Consider the following 23,126-nt stretch of genomic DNA (forward strand, 5'->3'; position numbering starts at 1 on the left):
CATTATTAGTATATTCTAAACTTCACATTAATAGTATATACTAAACTTACCAATATTAGTAGATATTAAAGTTATCCTTAATAGTACCTTCTAAACTTGGCATTATTAGTATATTCTAAGCTTGTCTTTACTAGTACAAGTTAACGTTATTAATTATAGTACCTTCTAAACTCACCCTTATTAGTAAATGGTACTTTGTTTATATTAGTACACATTAAAGTTATCATTAATAGTACTTTCTCAAAGTTGTCATTAAGGTACCTTCTGAACTTATCTTTTCTATATTACAAAAATGCTATTTAGTGTATTCTAAAGTTGTCATTATTACCACATTAATACCTTCTAAACTTGTCATAATTAGAATATTATTAGTATTGACATGTTTAGAAGGTTACATTAAGGATAACGTTAATGTGTAGTAATAATGACACGTTTAAAATATACTATTAATGCAAGGTTTAGAAAATACTAACAATAGCATAGTAGAAGTTGCTATTAATGATAACTATAATACGTACTAATAAATAGTTTTGAATATACTAACAATAACATTTTTAGAAGACACTACTAATGATAACTTTAATATATACCAATACTCAAAAGTATAGAATATACTAATAATGACAAGTTTAGAATAATGATAAACTCGGAATATATTATCATTACCAAGTTAAGAATATACAAATAATGATAAGGATACAAGGTCCCAGTAATGATAACTTTAATGTATACTAATAAACTTTAGAATACCGAAGAAGATATGTTTAGTATTTACTAATAATGATGTTTCGAATTTACGAACAATGACCACTTAAGAAAGTATTTTTAGTGATAACTAATGTGCACTAATAATGAGGGTTTAGAACATAAAACTGACAAGCTTTAATGGGTACTAATAATGTCAAGTGTTAAATATTGACAATATTGACAAGTTTAGAAGATATTAAAGATAACTTTAATGTGTAGAAATAGTGACAATCGTGGATTATACTAATAAGGATAAGTTTGAAGGTTCTATTAATGATAACTTTCTTTTGTACTAATAATGACAAGTTTAGCATATAAGTTTACAAGGTTTACAAGGTAAACAAGTTTAAGGTGTATCAATAATCACAAGTTTAGAATATAATAATGATGATTTTAGAATATACTAATAATGATAATTTTAGAATATACTAATAATAATAAGTTTAGAATATACTAATAATGAAAGTTGAATATCCGAACAATGACAAAATTATAATGACAATTTTAAAGGCACTATTGATTATAACTTTAATGTGTACTAATAATAACAGGTTTACAATATTTTAATAATGACATGCATAGAAGGTTACATTAATGATAATGTTAATGTGTAGTAATAATGACACATTTGAAATATATTAGCAACGTAAGGTTTAGAAAATACTAAACCTGACATTTTAAGCATGTTCTAAATGTGTCATCAGTAGTATATTCTACAGTTGTCATTATTAGTAAAATTAAAGCTTGTCAATATTTGCATGTTCTAAACGCTCATTATTAAATCATCATTAACAATACTTTCTAATGTTGTCATTGTTCGAAACATATCAGTATGATTATACTAAACATATCTTCTTGGGTATTCCAAACTTTTCATTATTCGTACACATTAGAGTTATCATTATTAGGACCTTGTAATATCATTATTAGTATATTCTAAACTTGGCAATACTAATATATTCCAAAGTTTATCATTATTCTAAACTTGTCATTAATGGTATATTTAATACATATTAAAGTTACCATTAGTAGTTTCCTCTAAACATGATATTGTTGGGCTATTCAAAACTAATCATTATTAGTACGTATTATATTTATCATTAATAGCAACTTCTGATTTTGCTATTACTAATATATTCCAAAGTTTATCATTATTCTAAACTTGTCATTATTGGTATATTCTAAATTTGTGAGTATTAATACATGGTAAAGTTACCATTAGTAGTGTCTTCTAAACATGATATTGTTAGGTTATTAAAAACTAATCATTATTAGTACGTATTATATTTATCATTAATAGCAACTTCTGATTTTGCTATTACAAGAATTTTCTAAACTGCATTATTAATATTATTCAAACGTGTCATTATTACTACACATTAACGTTATCATTAATATAACCTCTAAAACTTGTCATTATTACAAAATTGTAAACTTGTGATTATTGGTACATATTAAAGTTATCATTAACAGTGCCTTTAAACTTTTCAATATTAGTATTTTTCAAACATTAATTATTAGAAGACATCAAAGTTTTCATTTATAGTGCATTCTAAATTTATCATTAGTACGTTCTGGTCATTATTAGTACAAATTAAAGTTATGATATATATTATCTTCTAAAGTTGTCATTATTAGTAATTTCTAAACTTAATCAATATGTTCAAAACTTGTATTTATTAATAAACATTAAAGTCATCATTAATAGTACCTTGTAAACTTAAATGCTAAACTTGCCATTATTAGTACAAAATATAGCTATCATTACTAGAACCTTCTAAACTTATCATTATTAGTATATTCCACACTTGTCATTATTTCTAAACATCAAAGTTATCTTGAAGAGTATCTCTAAACCTGTCAATCTTAGTAGATTAAACTTTTAATTGTATATATATACATATCTTCTTGGGTATTCCAAACTTTTCATTATTCGTACACATTAGAGTTATCATTATTAGGACCTTGTAATATCATTATTAGTATATTCTAAACTTGGCAATACTAATATATTCCAAAGTTTATCATTATTCTAAACTTGTCATTATTTGTATATTTAATACATATTAAAGTTACCATTAGTATAACCTGTGGTTATTAGTGCATTTCTTTTATACATGTCGTTATTAGTATATTCTAATTTTGTCATTATTAGGACACCTTAAAGTTATAGCTAATAGCACCTTCTTGATTCGATTTTGTTGGTATATTATAAACTTTTCATTATTAGTGCACATTAAACTTATCAATCATAACACCTTCCAAACTTGTCAGTATTAGTGTATTCTAAACTTTTCTTTATTTTTATAATATAAACTTGTCGTTATTGATACATATTAAAACTATTAGTAGTAGTATCTCCTAAACTTGTATAAGTACACGTTAACAGTACCTTCTAAACATCATAATTAGTATATTATAAACTTGTCATTATCAGTACACATTAACGTTATTATCAATATTACCTTCTTATCATTCATCATTAGTATAGTATAAACTTGCCATATTAGTAAACATTATCACTATTGGTATATTCTAAAATTCTCATTATTAGCACTCATTAACAGTGCCTTCAGAACCTATATATTAGTATATTCAAAGCTTTAGATTTATCACTAGTAGTACCTAAACTTGTCATTATTATTCAGTTATATAGTAACTTCTCAACTTGTTATTATTAGTCTTAATTAGTATATTGTAAACTTTCATTATTAGTACACATGAAAGTTTTCATTAACAGTGCTTTCTAAACTTCTCATTATTAAGTGTCATTATTTGTATATTATTGCTATATTTGTATATTATTGCTATATTTTAAACATGTGAGTATTAGATTCTTCAAAACTTGTCATTATCTTTTATTCTAAAAGTTTTATTACTTGTATTTCATTAACAGTACCTTATAAACTTTCATTATTACGTGCCATTATTAGTTCATATTTAAGTTATCATTAATAGGATCTTTTCAATTTATGATTATTGCTAGATTCTTCTAAAGTTGTCATTACCTTTTATTTTAAACTTTTTATTATTAGTACATTCTAAATTAATAGTATTTTCTAAACTTGTCATTATTAGTATATTGAAAAGTTATCATTGATAGTATTTTCTAAACTTGTCATTATTAGTATATTCAAAACTTATGATTACTAAGCTTTAAAGTTATCATTAATAGTTCCTTTTAAACTGTCATTTTTAGTATATTCTAAGCATCTCATCGTTGGTATATAATAAAGTTGTCATCAATCATTATTTGTATATTCTAAACTTATTATTAGTATACTCTAAATATGTCATTATTAATTCACTTTATGGTTACTATTACTAGTACACATTCAAGTTATCATTAAAACTACATTCTAAAATTGTCATTATTAAATTATTCTAAACTTCTTATTATCAGTATATTCCAAACTTTTTATTTTGATAACACATTAAAGTTATTGTTATTAGATTCCAAATTTGTATTTATTAGTACACATTAACGTTACCATTAATAATATCTTCCAAAGTTTTCATTATTAGTGCATTATGAAATTGTAAATAATACTACCTTCTAAACTTCTCATTATCACTATATAATTTATAATCACTATATAATTTATAACACATTAAAGTTATCACTGATAGTACCTTCTATACTTGTTTTTATTACCATATTCTAAACTTTTTATTATTAGTATTTTAGTATCAGTGTATACTGAATTTATTATTTACCTTCTAAACTTGTCTTTATTAGTATATTGTAAACTTGCTTATTATGAGTATAAATTAAAGTTGTCTTGAACAGTACCTTTTAAACTTTTAACCATTGGTATATTCTAATCTTTTCATTATTAGTACATATACCTGTACTTGCTAAACCTCTGTTTATTAGTATATTGTAAACTTCTGATTATAAGTACACATAAAAGTTATTATTAACAATAACTTGTCAAAGTTTAGAAGTTAATATTAGTAGAACCTTCTAAACTTATCGTTATTAGTATATTTCACATTTTTCATTATTTCTAAACATTAAAGTTACCATTAACAGTATCTTGTGAACATGTCAATCTTAGCATATTCTAAATATCATTGTAAGTGATTATTAGTATAGATTAAAATTTTGTCATGTATGGACTCATTAAATTTATAGTTAATAGCACCTTCTTAGTTTGTCATTGTTAGTACATTATAAACTTGTCATTATTAGTACACATTAAACTTATCCAAACTTGTTAGTATTAGTGTATTCTAATTTTTTCTTTATTAGCCTATTATAAACATGTTATACATATTAAAGTTATCATTAGTAGTATCTTCTAAACTTTTCATTAATTGTATATTCTAGTACTAATAGATTAAGAGTTTTTTTTTAAACATTAGTATACGTTGTTATCAATATTACCTTCTTAACTTGACATCATAAGTACATTGTAAACTTGTTTTATCAAAAATACCTTTTAAAAAAAATATTAGTACATTATAACACATTAAAATTACCATTCTAGACTTGTCATTAATAGTACACATTAAAGTTATCATTAATAATATCTTTAATCTAATCATTATTAGTATATTCTATAATTATCCTTATTAGTACACATTAAAGTTATCATTAATATCACTTTCTAACCATTAGAATATTCTAAACACATTGGCATGATCTAAATTTTTTATTTATAGTGTTCATTAAACATATTAGTGTATTCTAAAGTTGCCATTATTCTAAACTTGTCATTATTATTATATTCTAAACTTGTTAGTATTAATACACATGATTGGTAGCACTTTCCAAAGTTGTCATTATTCGTATATTCTAACTTTGTCATTATTTGTACACATTACAGTTATCATTGATACTTTTAATACTTTTAATATTTGTAATTATCAGTATCGTCTATAATTGCCATTATTAGTGCATATTAAAGTTATCATCAATTGTACCTTCTAAGCTTGCCCTTATTAGTATATTCTAAATATGTGATTATGTATGTGCTTTCTAAACGTAATTATCTTTCATATTCTAAGCTTTTCACTATTAGTACACTTTAAAGTTCATTAATAGAATATTCTAAAATTTCATTATTAGTATATTCTAAACTTGTCATTAATAGTACAATTACAGTTATCATTAATAGTATCTTTATTCTGATCATTATCAGTATGTTCTATAATTATCATTAATAGTATTAGTTATCATTAACAGTATCTCTAAACTCATTATAAGTATATTCTTAACGTATCATTACTATACATTAAACTTTCTAAGCTTATTATTGTTGTTGTTACCCATAATAGTATATTCTCAACTTTCACAATATTTGTTATTATCAGTATCCTCTACAATTGCCATTATTAGTGCATATTAAAGTTATCATTAACAGTACCTTCTAAAATTGTCCTTATTAGTATATTCTAAACATGTGATTATGAGTACATATTAGAGTTATCATTAGTAGTACTTTCTAAACATCAAATTATCTTTCATATTAAACTAAACTTGTCCTTATTAGTATATTCTAAACATGTGATTATGAGTACATATTAGAGTTATCATTAATAGTACTTTCTAAACATATAATTATCTTTCATATTCTAAGCTTGTCACTATTGGTACACTTTAAAGTTATCATTAATAGAATATTCTTTAAATTTCATTATTAGTATATTTTAAACTTGTCATTAATAGTACAATTAAAGTTATCATTAATAGTATCTTTAATCTGATCATTATTAGTATGTTCTATAATTATCATTATTAGTATTAGTTATCATCAACAGTATCTTGTAAACTTATTATTAGTATGTTCCATATACATTAAACTTACCATTAACAGTACTTTCTAAACTTGTCATTATTAGTATATTACAAACTTACCCATAATAGTATATTTTCATTTTTCATAATTAGTACACATTATAAGTAGCTTCCAAACTTGTATAAACTTGTATATTCTATAGTTGTCACTCTTATTACATATTCAAATTATTATTTAACAAATCTTGTCGTTATTGGTATATCCTATACTTGTCATTAATAGCACTCGTTAATACCATAATCTTAACTTGTCATTATTAGTACACATTAAATTTTTTTTAGTTGTACCTAAAAAGTGTCATTAATCGTATATTTTAAACTTATAATTACTAGAACATATTAAAGTTGTCATTGATAATTGCTTTTCTACTTGTCATTATTAGTATAATTCAAACATTAATTAGTAATCATTATTGTTAGTCACTGTTAAAAAAAAACCTCTAAACTTTTCATTATTAGTACACATTGCAGTTTCAATTAATTGTAACTTTTGAATGTGACCTTATGACACATTAAACTTGTCATAATGTCATTATTCTAAACTTTCTTTAATCGTATATGTTAAAGATATTGCCAAGAGAATCTTTAATCTTGTCAATATCAATATACATTAAAATCATTATTACTATCATATTCTAATCTTGACAACACAATAAAGTTATTAAAAGTACTGAATATTACCACATTCTAAATTTGTCATTATTTGTGCAAATAAAATTCATCATTAATCGCACACTTCTTACTATTACTATATTCTAAATTTGTTATTATTAGTAAACTATGAGGTTATCATAAATATTACCTTCTAAACTTGTCATCATTATTATATTCTAAACATGCCATTATTAGTATATTCTAATAATTCTTGGATATTATAAACTCGTCAATATTAGTTAACATTAATAGTATCTTCTACACCTCTCAATACTAGAATATTCTATTTTTTTCATTATTAGTACACATCAAAGATATCATCAATAGTTCCTTTTAAACCTGTCACCATTAGAGTGTTCCATTGATGTATCAACTTGTCATTATTAGTATGTTCTAAACTTGTCATAATATATCATATGAAATTTATCATTAATAGGACGTTATCATTATTATATTCTAAGCCTGGCAATATACTAAAGTTACCATTATTCTAACATTGTCATTATCATAATTTAAACTACTATAATATTAGTATATTCAAAACTCGTAGTTATTAGTTCACTTATCATTAATAGTATATCCTAATCTCTATTATTGGTATATTCCAAATTTACCATTATTAGTACACATTAAATTTATCATTAAAAGTACCTTCTAATCTTGTTTTATTAGTACATTCTAACTTGGCATTATTAATATGTTCTAAACTTATCATTAGTAGAAATTAAAGTAATTAATAGTACCTTCTAAACTTATCATTAACAGTACCTTTTAAATAGTATAGTATAGTAAATAGGATCTTCTAAACCTATTATTATTAGAATGTTCCAAACTTGTCATTATAAGTACACATCAAACTTTTTAAACTTGTCATCATTAGAATGTTTTATACTTTTCATTATTAGTACACATTAAAGTTATTAATAGTACTATCTAAACTTCAGTATATTCTAAACATGTATATTCTAAACATGTCTTCATTTGTATATTCTAAACTTTTCATCATTAGTATGATCTAAACTTGTCATTAATACTCCATCTTTAAGTCATCATTAATAGGACGTTCTAAACTTATCTTTATTAGTATATTCTAAACTTGGCAATATTATGTTAAAGTTGTCTTTATTATTATAATTTAAACTAGAATATTCTAAACACTCTATATTAATGATAAGTTTAGAACATACTAATAAAAACATTAATGGTACCTTCAAAACTCATCATTAACAGTACCCTTTAAATCTGTAATTAATAGTATATTTTAAACTCGTCATTATTAGTAGTATCTTCTAAACTTGTCATTATCGGAATATTCTAAAATTTTCATTATTAGTACCCATCAAAGATATCATTAATAGTACCTTTTAAACTTGTCATCATTAGAATGTTCTGTGCCTTTCATTATTAGTAAACATTAAAGATATCATTAATTGTACTTTCCAAATTTCTCATTATACGTATATTCTAAACATGTCTACATTGGAATACTCTAAACTTGTCATTATTAGTATGCTCTAAACTTGTCATTAATAGCTCATATTAAATTTATCATTGTTAGTATATTCTAAGCTTGGTAATATTAGTATGTGTTAAAGTTTTCATTAAACGTTGTCATTATTATTATAGTTTAAACTAGTATATTCTAAAGATATCGTTATTAGTATATTCAAAACTCGTCATTATCAGTAAACTTATCACTGATAGTATCTTCTAATCTTTTCATTATTACTATATTCCAAGTTTGACATTATTAGTACACATTAAATCCTGTTTTATTAGTATTTTCTAAAGCTGGCATTATAAGTGTGTTCTAAACTTATTATTTGTGAAAATTAAAGTTATAAATAGTACCTACTAATCATTAACAGTATTTTTATATATTGTAAATATTAGTATATTAAACTTATTATTATTATTACTTTATTATCATTATTACGTATTATTAGTATATTCTAAACTTATTACACATTAAAGTTATCATTATTAGTATTTTCTAAACCTAACATTATTAGCGCGTTCTAAACTTATTATTAGTGAAAATTAAAGTTACCTTATACACTAATCATTAACAGTATCCTTTTAACTTATTAGTATATTCTAAACTTATTACAAATTAAAGTTACCATTATCGTTAAAAACTTATCACTACTAAATTTTAATGTGTACTAATAAAAACAAGTTTAGAATTCCAAACTTGTTTTTATTAGTACACATTAAAGTTATTATTAATAGTTCCTTTTCAACATGTCGTTATAGGTATGTTCTATAATTGTCATTATTAGTACACAATAAATATAATAATTGTATTTTCACACTCTTCCTTATTAGTATATTCTAAAATTCTCATGATTACTACACATTAATGTTATCTTTAAAAATACCTTCTAATCTTGTTTTTGTTGTTATATTCTAAACTTGTCAGTATTAGTACATTCTAATTTTTTCAATATTACTCCTAGATTTTCTTTATATATTCTAAACTTGTCATTATTAGTTCATATTAACGTTATCATTATTAGTACCTTCTAAACTTATTATCATTATTAGTATATTCTAAATTCTAAATTCTTTCCCTTAGTAGTACCCATACATGTTCCTTCTAAACCTCTTTTTATTAGTATATTGTAAACTTCTGATTATTAGTACACATTAAAGTTATTATTATCTTCTAAACATGTCAAAGTTAAATGCATTATCAATACATCTTTTAAACACGTTATTATTAGTATATTACAAACAGGCCATTATTAGTATCTTTTAAGTTTTCATTATTAGTATACATTGGTATATTCTAGTCTTTCCATTGTTAGTACACATAAAAGTTAACATTAACTGTGCCTTGCATTATCAGTATATTGTAAACTTGTCACATTACAGCTATACCTTCTAAACTTGACATCATTTATATATTACAAAATTGCCATTTCTAAATTTATCATTATTAGTGCACAATAAAGTTATCATGCAATAGTACCTTCTAAATTTGTTATTATTAGTATATTCCAAACTTGTTATTACTAGTACACATTAAAGCTATCATTAATAATACCTTCTAAACTTGTCATAATTAGAATATCATAAATTTGTCCCTATTAATATACATTATGCTGATATTCTATGGTTGTCATTGTTAGTATATTCTAAACTTTTCATTATTAACACAGATCAAATTATTCATATCAAAGATTTTAATAAAACTATCTAAAATTGTCATTAAAACATATCAAAGTTATTACAAATATAATTTTCTAAAATTTTCATTATTGGTTATTGGTGTATATATCATTAATAGTACTATCGACAATATTCAATATTAATATATTCTAAACTTTTGATACTAAAGTTACCATCAATAGTTATTCTTAGTATATTCAAAATTTGTTACTATCATATTAAAGTTATCATTATATTAGTAGTGTCTTCTAAACATGTCATTACTAGTATTTTGTAATTTTCACTATTAGTACTCATTAAAGTAATTGTTAGAACACATTAAAGACTTTTGATAATAGTACCTGCTAAACGCTATTGTTTTTTTTTATAAATTTCCCATATTATCATACATTAAATTTTTCATTAGTTTTGAATGTACTAACAATGACATGTTTAGAAGACACTACTAATATAATGATAACTTTAATATGTAATAATACTCAAAAGTTTAGAATATAGTAATAGTGACAAGTTTAGGATAATTATAAACTCGGAATATATTATTATTACCAAGTGTAGGATATACTAATAATGGTAAGGATACAAGGTCCTAGTGATGATAACTTCAATGTATACTAATAAAGTTTAGAATACCAAACAAGATATGTTTAGTATCTCCTAATAGTGATGTTTCGAATTTACGAACAATGATAACTTTTAAATAAAAACTAATGTTTTCTGATAATTAATGTTTGGTATATACTAATAATGACAAGTTTAAAGGCACTATTAATGATAACTTGAATATGTACACATACTCACATCGTTATCATATGTTATTATTCACATATTATTATAATACATGTATTATGTACACATAATCACATGTTTAAAGTTTAAAAGGTTATATTAATAATAATGTGTAGCAATAATGACATGTTTAATTATATTGATAATGGAAATTTTAATAAATACTAATAATAACATAATTAGAAGCTGCTATCAATGAAAACTATAATACGTACTAATAATGATAACTTGAATATGTACACATGTTATTATGTTATTATTCACATGTTATTATAATACATGTATTATCTACACATAATCACATGTTTACAATAGAGTAATAAATTTTAAAAGGTTATATTAATAATAATGTTAATGTGTAGCAATAATGACACGTTTTAATTATATTGATAATCTAAAGTTTAATAAATACTAATAATAACATAATTAGAAATTGCTATCATTGATATCTATAATGCGTACTAATAATGATTAGTTTTGAAAAAAGCTAACAATGTCATTAAAAAGCCATAATTGTAACTTTAACTAATACTCATAATTTTAGAATATACTAATAATGACAAGTTTTAAATAATGATAAACTTTGGAATATATTAGTATTGCCAAATTTAGAATATACTAATAATGGTCCTAATAATGATAACTTTAATGTGTACTGATAATGACAAGTTTAGAATAATAAAGAAGATATGTTAGTATTTACAAATACTGATATTTTTGGAATATACGAAAAATGAGAACTTTAGAAAGTATTGTTAATGATAACCTAAACGTGTACTAATAAAGAGAAGCTTTTAATGATAACTCAGATATGTGTTCATAATAACAAGTTTATAATATACAAAAATTGAATTGAATTGAATGTGTACTAAAATGACAAACTTAGAAAGATACTATTAATGATAACTTTAATGTGTAGTTACAAAGACAAGTTTATAAGGTACTATTAATGATAACTTTAATGTGTATTAATAATGACAAGTTTAAAATGCAGTAACAATGACAAGTTCAGAAACTTCTATTAATATAAACTTTAATAAATTCCAATATTGACAAATTTAAAAAACACCAACAATGAGAAGTTCAAATTATACTAAAAATGAGATGTTTAGAAGGTACTATTAATGATATGGCAAATGGCAAATGACGACAAGTTTGGAACATACTAATGAAAAGTTAAGAAAGTTAATGATAACTTCAATGTGTACTAATACTGTCAAAATTATATGCTGGTAATCACAAAATTGAAAAATACAGTAAAATATATATAAAAAAATGGCATGTTTAGAAAATTTTAGAAGATAAATTTAGAATATAATGATAATAATAAGTTTAATATAATAATAATGGCGATTCTAGAAGGTGCTAATATGTGGTAATGTGGTAATATTTTCAAGTTTAGAATACATTAATACATAGCATTTTTGTAATATACAAGTAAAGATAAGTTCAGACTATATCTTAATGATAACTTTAATGTGTATAGAAGGTACTATAATTGATAACGTTAACTTGTACTAATAACGACAAGCTTGGAATATATTAATAATGCCAAGTTTAGAAGGTACTATTAAGGATAACTTTAATGTCTATTAATAAAGATAAGTTTAGAATGTCCTATTAATGATGAATTTAATATGAAGTATTAATGACAAGTTTAGATCATACTAATGATGACAAGTTTAGAATATACCAATGAAGACATGTTTAGAATATACATGTTTAGAATATACTGAAGTTTAGATAGCACTATCAATGATAACTTTAATGTGTACTAATAATGAAAAGTATAAAAACATTCTAATGATGACAAGTTTAAAAAGTTTGATGTGTACATTCAAATAATGAAAGGTTTAGAAGATACTATAATACTATACTATACTATACTATACTATACTATACTATACTATACTATACTATACTATACTATACTATACTATTTAAAGGGTACTGTTAATGACAAGTTTAGAAGGTACTATTAATTACTTTAATTTTTACTAATGATAAGTTTAGAACATACTAATAATGCCAAGTTAGAATGTACTAATAAAACAAGATTAAAAGGTACTTTTAATGATAAATTTAATGTGTACTAGTAATGGCAAATTTGGAATATACCAATAATAAAGATGATATATACTATTAACAAGTTACATAATAATTACGAGTTTTGAATATACTATTAATGACATGTTTAGAATATACTATTAATGACATGTTTAGAATATATTTCAAATTATGATAATGACAAAGTTAGAATAATGACAACTTTAGCATATTACCAGGCTTAGAATATACTAATGATAACGTCCTATTAATGATAAATTTCATATGATATATTATGACAAGTTTAGAACATACTAATAATGACAAGTTTAGATACATCAATTAAGACATATTTAGAATATACTAATATTGACATGTGTAATGAGAAGTCTAGAAAGTACTATTAATGATAAATTTAATGTGTAGTATTAATGGAAAGTATAGACAGGTGACAGGTTAAAAGGTACTATTAATGATATATTTGATGTGTACTAATAATGAAAAAATTAGAATATTCTAGTAATGATAGGTTTAGAAGATACTATTAATGATAACTAATATTGGCGAGTTTAGAATATATTAAGAATTATTAGAATATACTAATAATGGCATGTTTAGAATATACTAATGATGAGAAGTTTAGAAGATAATATTTATGATTACTTCAATGTTTACTAATAATAACAAATTTAGAATATACTAATAGTAAGAAATGTGCCATAAATGATAAATTTTATTTGCACAAATAATGACAAATTTAGAATGCGGTAATAATCGGTACTTATAATAACTTTATTGTGTTATCAAAATTAGAATATAATAGTGATAATAATTTTAATGTATATTGATATTGACAAGATTAGAAGATTCTCTTAGCAATATCTTTAACAGAAAGAAAGTTTAGAATACTGACATTATGACAAGTTTAATGTGTCATAATATCATATTCAAAAGGTACAATTAATTGAAACTTTAATGTGTACTAATAATGAAAAGCTTAGAGTTTTTGAATAGTGACTAACAATAACAGGTTTAGAATAGACTAATAATGATTACTAATTAATGTTTGAATTATACTAATAATGACAAGTTGAAAAGGAATTATCAATGACAACTGTTCTAGTAATGACAATTTTAGAATATACGATGAATGACAAAAGTTCTAGTAATTACAATTATATATACGAATAGAATATACGATTAATGACACTTTTTAGGTACAACTGATAAAAACTTTAATGTGTACTAATAATGACAAGTTAAGATTATGGTATTAACGAGTGCTATTAATGACAAGTTTAGGATATACCAATAACGACATGTTCAGAAGATTCTTTTAATAATAACTTAAATATGTAGTAGGAGTGACAACTTTAGAATATACAAGTTTATACAAGTTTGGAAGCTACTTATAATGTGTACTAATTATGAAAGTTGAGAATATACTATTATGGGTAAGTTTGTAATATACTAATAATGACAAGTTTAGAAAGCACTGTTAAGGGTAAGTTTAATGTATATAGAACATTCTAATGATAAGTTTATACGATACTGTTAATGATAACTAATACTAATAATGATAATTATAGAACATACTAATAATGATCAGATTAAAAATACTATTAATGATAACTTTAATTGTACTATTAATGACAAGTTTAAAATATACTAATAATGAATTTTAAAGAATACTCTATTAATGATAACTTTAAAGTGTACCAATAGTGACAAGCTTAGAATATGAAAGATAATTATGTGTTTAGAAAGTACTATTAATGATAACTGTAATATGTACTCATAATCACATGTTTAGAATATGATACTAAGGACAAGTTTAGAAGGTACTATTAATGATAACTTTGATATGCACTAATAATGGCAATTGTAGAGGATACTGATAATAAAAAATATTATGAAAGTTGAGAATATACTATTATGGGTAAGTTTATAATATACTAACAATGGCAAGTTTAGAAAGTTTAATGTATAGTAATGATGATACGTTACGAAAAAACTTATAATGACGAGTTTAGAGCATACTAATAATGATCAGAATAAAGATACTATTAATGAACTTTAATTGCACTATTAATGACAAGTTTAGAATATACTAATAATGAAATTTTAGAATATTATATTAATGATAACTTTAAAGTGGACAAAACACAGGAACCCACAGTCGGAGAAAGAATAAACTTCGAAAAAAGAATGATCCTATATTTCGGCTATCAACTGTAGTCCTCTTCAAAAATAAGAATCATTCTTTCGACTGGGGTAAGGCCAGATCAGTGTTCAAGTCCCACTGTGGTTTCAGGAGGAAAATAGTCGAATCAGCATTAATTGAGGAATGCCCTAATATTAATATTTCTAAAGGGCAGTGGACACCTGACATAAACTCACGCGCAGCAGTAAATAAGCTGGTGCGGACGTTACATCCTCCCCTCTCCACACCCCCTCCCTCCTCCGCCACCCCAGTTTGCCCCGCGCCTGAGTGAGGCCAACTGTCCATATCTCTTCTTACTGTAGTTTATAAGTCCCCTCTGTTCTCTATCTTATGTACTTTCCTGAAGAGGGCTAGAGTTGATAGCCGAAATATAGGATCATTCTTTTTTCGAAGTTTATTCTTTCTCCGACTGTGGGTTCCTGTGTGTTATTTACAAATGTGCTACTACAATTCTATTTAGTAATAAGGACAAGTTTAGAAGGTACTATTAATGATAACTTTAAATGGCAATTATAGACGATACTGGTAATTACAAATATTAGAAGGTAATATCAATAACTGATGTGTACTGATAATGACAAAGTTTGAATATACGAATAATTACAATTTTGAAAGGTGCTACCAATCTTGTGTATTAGTACTAACAAGTATAGAATATATTAATAATGACATGTTTAGAATAATGGCAACTTTAGAATACACTAATATTGCCATGTTTAGAAAATATTTAATGAACACTGTAATTAAAAAGTTTAGAACATGCCAATTAAGATGTTTTTAGAATATTCTAATGGTTAGGGAGTGATATTAATGATAACTTTAATGTGTACTAATAAGGATAATTATAGAATATACTAATAATGATCAGATTAAAGATACTATCAATGACAAGTTTAGAACTGCAATTTTAATTTGTTCTAATGTTAAAAAAAAAGGAAAATTCCTCTAATGATAGTTTTAACATGTGCTAATAATTTTTTTTTAAAAGGTATCTTTGATAAGACAAGTTTACAATATATTAATGATGTCAAGTTAAGAAGGTAATATTGATAATAACGTTAATGTGTACTAAACGAAAAATTTAGAATATACTAATGTTTAGAAAACTCTTAATGTACAAGTAATGAGAAGTTTAGAAGATACTACTAATAATAACTTTAATATGTAGCAATGATAACAGGTTTATAATATACTAATAAAGAAAAGTTTAGAATACACTAATACTAACAAGATTGGATAAGTTTAATGTGTACTAATAATGACAAGTTTATAATGTACTAACAATGACAAGTTAAAAAGGTGCTATTAACTATAAATCTAATATATACTAATTATCACTGGTTTAGAATATACTTACAATGATATTTAGAATATTTTAAGATTGACAAGTTCAGAAGATACTGTTAATGGTAACTTTAATGTTTAGAAATAATGACAAGTGTGGAATATACTAATAACGATAAATGTAGAAGGTTCTACTAATATTAACTTCTAAACTTTGACAAGTTTAGAAGGTACAGGTATGTGTACTAATAATGAAAAGATGAGAATATACCAATAATTTTAAGTTTAAAAGGTACTGTTCAAGATAACTTTAATTTATACTAATAATAAGTAAGTTTACAATATACTAATAAAGACAAGTTTAGAAGATAAATGATAAATTCAGTATATACTAATAGTAAATTACTAATAATAAAAAAATAGAATATGGAACAACAAGTATAGAAGGTACTATTAATGATAACCTTAATGTGTGACAAGTTTAGAATATAGTAATAATGAGAAGTTTAGAAGGTAGTATTATTGACAATTTCATAAGGCACTAATAATGAAAACTTTGGAAGATATTATTAATGATAACGTTAATGTGTACTAATAAATACAAATTTGGAATCTAATAATAATGACTTTGATGTGTTATCAAAATACAAGTTTAGAATAATGATAATGAGAAGTTTGGAATAATTTAATAATGGCAATTATCGGCTGAGAAGAAACCTGCACAGCGAAGCTATAGCGGTAATCCCCTACCACACTCCTGGCCAAATGGCCACTTCCGGAAGGGAGTGTGTGGTTGGACATTCCGCATAAATCATCGGAAATTTAAAATTCCCGGCTCTGTGCAGGTGGCGCAAGCGTCTACAACCCCACCTCCCCCTCCCTATCCCCTCCCTTCTTACTCGGCTGCACGGATTGAGCCGTCACTTAGCATCGCGGAACCAGACGAGTCGGTCACTCAACAACCCACCTTCTTTTCATGCCGGTAAGTCTGGTTCCTGCTCGTGCTCTTGTGTTCTCGTAGGGAGCTCTACCTGTTCTCCTGCAGTTTTTCCCCTTCGGTGTTGTGTCCAGACACCTTTGGGACACCCCGTCTATGATTATCATTATTCTATTTTCAGACCAAACGCTTGTGTGTGGAATCCGGCTGCACAGCCAGGATCTCGTCAGACGGCCACCACGACCTCTGCTCCCGCCATGCCCCTTGTTTCTCACAAGCTGGCTTTAACCCCCTAGCCTGCGTTGTGTGCAAAGCGCGGGTTGAGGAGATTCGTGCTGCTCCTCCCAAAACCCGTTCCAAGCTAGCCGCCCTCGAACTCCTTCGGGAGGCATGGCGCAAGAGCTCGGAAATTGAAATCCGCTGACGACCCCCCCCCCTGGTGTGGGCGGATCCGGCGTTAGGCGTGGAATTGGGCCTCGTTCGCCCTCGCCATCCGTCTCCCTATGTCTCCGAGACTTCCGTTGGTGGACAACCTGGGCCTCTCGGAGTACAAGGGGACGAGTCTGATGTTGCGGAGTATGGTGTCCCCGAGCGTCCTCAGGCCTCTCGGCAGCCCCATACATCCGACCATCAAGGGTCCTTAAAACCCTTACGGCTTGCTTTGTCAAGCACCCCCACGAACTCGTCTTCCTCCCTAGTTCACTCACGTGAACCCGGCAGGAAATCTCGCTCGAAAAAGAGGTCTGCCTCACCGAGGTCCAGGACGCTCAGCTTGTCCCCACCCTCCACAGCCTCTCCCCCCCAACTCGCCCTCCCTTCCTCGCTCTCCTTTTCCTCACCGTAAATCCCACAAGGGCAGGGAGCCGGAGGACGAAACGAGGGGAGAGGGAACTCTGGCTGCCCAAGTGGCTGCCCTCCTTCCGTCCCTGATAGGCCCCGTCCTTGAATCGGCCCTATCACATTATCCGGCCTTTCAGGCCGCGCAAATCATAACGCACCCCTCTCCAGAGCAACCTCCTATTGAACCTACGGCTCTAGCCCCCCCTCCCACTCTCCCTCCTGGTCCTTCCCTCCGCCCCTCCGTGCCGGCGACAGGTATAGGACTAGAAGGCCCCTCTCAGGAGGAACCCCCCAATCAGACGTCCGTCGGGTTGGACGGGGTGGAGGACCACTATAGTTCTTCTTTACCTTATCCTCCTACCATGACGGACTCTTGAGTTCCGCCCCTTCTCATGGTGTGACCTTCCCCGGTCCTGGGAGTACTCGTTTGGAGAAGATCACAAGCTAGTGGCCTGGTCTCCCGACTACTCGCTACCGGAGGGCTGGAGGAGGAGAGATGACGTTATCCTAAAGTGGGCCAACGACGCGGAGGGGGCTAAGGTTCTATATAAGATTCGACCCCTCTCCGCCCCGGCCTCCACGCCCTCCAGGATTTCCACCTCTAACACTCTGGACGCATTAGGTGCTCTCCTGGAGAACCCTCGTTTAAACCCTGATGGGCATATGTTTGTCGACAGGTCGAGGGACTCACCGGCGGTAGCACTCTCCCCAAACGCCTGGTTCCCGCAGGAGAAAGGGGAGAAGGCCTTAGACATCCCTGCTCTCTTCGAGCGGGCCCAAGACCAACCCAAGACGGTTCCTCCTCGACGGCATATCCCTTCATCATTCCCCGTCGTCCTGCCACCACCCTTCGCGCCGGAGGGCCTGCGCGATTGCTTATGGCACTCGGGCAGGGACCCCGCCCTCCCCCATCAACTTAGTGAACCGGAGGCTAAGTTGCTGACGACGGAAGCCTCGACCAGACAAGACCTTGCCTCTACCATCTCGACCGTCACGGCAATCGCGATGATGAGGAACTGGCTGACGACGCTCGCCACGAGCTTTGAGGACTTCCCGCGGGAAGAATTGAGGTGAGTGGGATATTTCAATCTATACAGAGGGTCCAGACCTGTCCTGGCGAGAGACGCTCAGGTAGCGTCTTCACCCAGGACGGAGCCTCTTGACTAGCGCCCGAGGACGAGGTCGTTCGGAAACGACCTCGGCCTCGCATATGTTATACGTTCTACAATTGAGCGATGTGACTTTATTACACCCTCCGGGGATTGGGATCCTTCTCGCCCTACTAATTTGATTCGCGTGTTTTCTGTATGCAGAGACACCCTGGCGGCACTCTCTACCGTGGCAGAGGGTACAGCCAACATGGCGTCATCAGCCCTACCCCCAGCAGCGAGGGCCTTCACCGCGGCTCGTTTGGCAGCTCGTCAGTCTGCAGCGCGGTCGGCCCCGGAGATAGCTCGCCGGGGCGTGGTGAGAGCAGGTCTGTTCGACCAGGAAGCGACAGACCGCGTCTTCGCTACGGTCCCGACCGTCATCCAGATCCAACAACCCTCCCAACCCGCGCCTCGAGAGAGCAGAGACGTCAGCCGGTCCTAGCCTGGTCCTTGCATCGTGTTCTGCAGTACCTGACGTTCGAAGGGACCATCATGGAGGAGGAACACTTCCTTCAACGTGCCGTCTTTCTGCTCGCCCTGGCTACGGGTTACAGGGCGTCACAGCTGGCGGCGATCACCCGCCACCAGTCCTTCTCCAAACTGGAGGAGGACTGCTCTGCCCTAACTCTCGCTCCATCACCTACTTTCCTAGCCAAGAATGAGCAGGCGGACGACATGATTGGCCCTATCAGAATACCATCCTTACTGGAGGAAGGAAACCCACACCCGCTGTGCCCGGTCCGTGCGTTTAAAGACTACGTGGAACGCACGGAAGGGGTGTCCGAGGATCATCTCTTCTACAATTCGAAATCTCGGAACCCCCTAACCCCGAGGTCCCTGACGCGTCTACTTTGCCGCGTTATAGAGAAGGCCGACCCGGGCCATGCCCCCCACGCCCACAACATCAGAGGCCTCGCGGCATCGCTGGCGTTTCTCCGCACCCACTCTGTGGAACGGGTGCAGGACCTCGGGGGCTGGGCATCCGCAACTTCCTTCAGGACACGGTATCTCTACCACTCGATCACCCCTGTCCCATGTGTCGCCATGGGAACGGCTCCATCCCTCTCTTCGCAAAAGAAGGGGGGCAAAGGGCGACCGAGGGGTAGGGGAAGGCCCAGGAACCGCTGAGCAAGATACAATATTCTACATAGAATTTATGCACTATGTAAATTGTACAATATTATTTTTATAAAAAATAAACAAATAAATGAATATATATATTGATATTGATATCGATATAAGTACTTGATGCTTTTTGTCTCCCCTCTACTGAATAAGATGAATAGTCTCCCATACGAGACACACGTAATAACGGCTTGAGCCCTGTCCTTGACTACAATTTGGGCTTCACCTTCTCCTCCCACCTATCCTCGTCTCATGCATAGCTTCGCTGTGCAGGTTTCTTCTCAGCCGATAATACTTCTTTGTCGCGGCTAGTGCCGCTTAAATTGTTTTTTATCGGCTTAAGAAACCTGCACAGATTTAGGGTCCCTCCCTCCTCCCACAGGCGAAGCCTTCATTTCTCATTGAAGTGACGGCTCAATCCGTGCAGCCGAGTAAGAAGGGAGGGGATAGGGAGGGGGAGGTGGGGTTGTAGACGCTTGCGCCACCTGCACAGAGCCGGGAATTTTAAATTTCCGATGATTTATGCGGAATGTCCAACCACACACTCCCTTCCGGAAGTGGCCATTTGGCCAGGAGTGTGGTAGGGGATTACCGCTATAGCTTCGCTGTGCAGGTTTCTTAAGCCGATAAAAACAATTTAAGCGGCACTAGCCGCAACAAAGAAGTATTTTAGAATGTACTTTTAATGATAATTTGAATGTGTACTAGTAATAGTAACCTTAAAGTGAATTAATAATGACGTTTAGAGTATACTAATAATAAGTTTAGAATATACAAATAAAGACAGGGTAAGTAATATTGATGACAACTTTATTATATACCAACAATGAGATGCTTGTAATATACTAAAATGACAGTATTAAAAGGAACTATTAATGATAACCTTAAAGTTTAGTAATAATAACAAGTTTTGAATATACAAATAAGGACAAGTTTAGAAAATACTATCAATTTAGAATGTACTAATACTGAAAGATTAGAATAAAAGATAATAAGTTTAGAAGAATCTAATATTGACATGTTTAGGATATACCAATAATCATAAATTGAAAAGATCCTATTAATGATAACTTAAATATGAACTAATAACGGCACGTAATAATGAGAAGTTTAGAAGGTACTTTTAATGATATACAAGTAATAAAACGTTTAGAATAAAAGATAATGACAAGTTTAGAAGAAGCTAATACTCACATGTTTAAAATATAGCAATAATGATAAGTTTAAAGGATCCTATTAATAATAACTTAAATATGTTATTAGCAAACATTAAAGTTATAATCAAGAGTGCCTTCTAAACTAATCATCTTATCTTATTAATAGTAGACATTAGAATTAGAATTAACAATACTTTCCATACTTGTAATTATTTGTACCTTCTAAACTTGTCAAAATTAGTAACTACAAAACTTTTCAATATTAGTGTATAACTTTTCATTATTAGAACACCATATATATATCATTAATAGTATCTTCTAAACTTGTAATTATTAGTACACATTAAAGTTACCATTAATAGTCATTATTAGTACAAATGAAAGTTATCATTAATAGTAATATCATTATTAGTATAATATAACCTTGTCATTATTAATATATTCTAAACTTGTCCTAAGCTGTTCTTGTTAGTACACATTAAAGTTATCATTAATAGTATATGCTAGATATGTTATTATGAGTATATTCTAAATTTTTCATTATTAGTAAGTTCGAAATATGCTATTAATAGTATTCTACAAACTTGTTATTCTTATTATATTTACCATTAATAATATTATTCTTGCTAAACTTGCTAATAATATTATTCTTGCTAAACTTGCTAAACTTGCTAAACTTGCTAAACTTGCTAAACTTGCTAAACTTGCTAAACTTGCTAAACTTGCTAAACTTGCTAATAATATTATTCTTGCTAAACTTGCTAAACTTGTTATTCTGAGTACACATTAAGGGTATCAATAACAGTGAACTTGACATTATCAGCACGTTTTAAACTTGTCATTTGTAGTACTTGTTCAAGTTATCATGAATAGTACCTTCTAAACTTATCATTTTTAGTAGGCGTTACAATTATCATTTATAGTACCTTCTAAATTTCACATTAAAGTTATCATTGATAGTACCTTCTAAAATTGTCATTATTAATGGCTTCTAAACTTATTGTTTTTATTAGTACACATAAAAGTTATCATTAATACTACTTTCTAAACTTCTTATTAATAGTACACATTAAATTAAGAATTAATAGTACCTTTTAAACTTATTATGTACACATTAAAGTTATCATTAACAGTACCTTCTACACTTGTCATTATGAGTATATTCTAAATTCGTCATTTTAGTATTTTCCAAACA

General features: G+C 29.3%; 1 protein-coding gene across 1 annotated transcript; it reads left to right on the forward strand.

Moving 5' to 3' along the window:
* The first annotated feature begins 19,459 nt into the window (after positions 1 to 19,459).
* LOC143024100 (uncharacterized) lies at positions 19,460 to 20,099 on the forward strand. The gene is made up of 2 exons (XM_076182866.1): positions 19,460 to 19,568; positions 19,812 to 20,099. Exons 1-2 carry the CDS (start codon positions 19,504 to 19,506, stop codon positions 20,089 to 20,091), a joined length of 345 nt encoding a protein of 114 aa, XP_076038981.1. The 5' UTR covers positions 19,460 to 19,503; the 3' UTR covers positions 20,092 to 20,099.
* The last annotated feature ends 3,027 nt before the right edge of the window (positions 20,100 to 23,126 follow it).

This window comes from Oratosquilla oratoria, unplaced genomic scaffold, assembly GCF_046742065.1.
Source record: "Oratosquilla oratoria isolate Oo_2021 unplaced genomic scaffold, ASM4674206v1 SCAFFOLD91, whole genome shotgun sequence".
NCBI lineage: Eukaryota > Metazoa > Arthropoda > Malacostraca > Stomatopoda > Squillidae > Oratosquilla > Oratosquilla oratoria.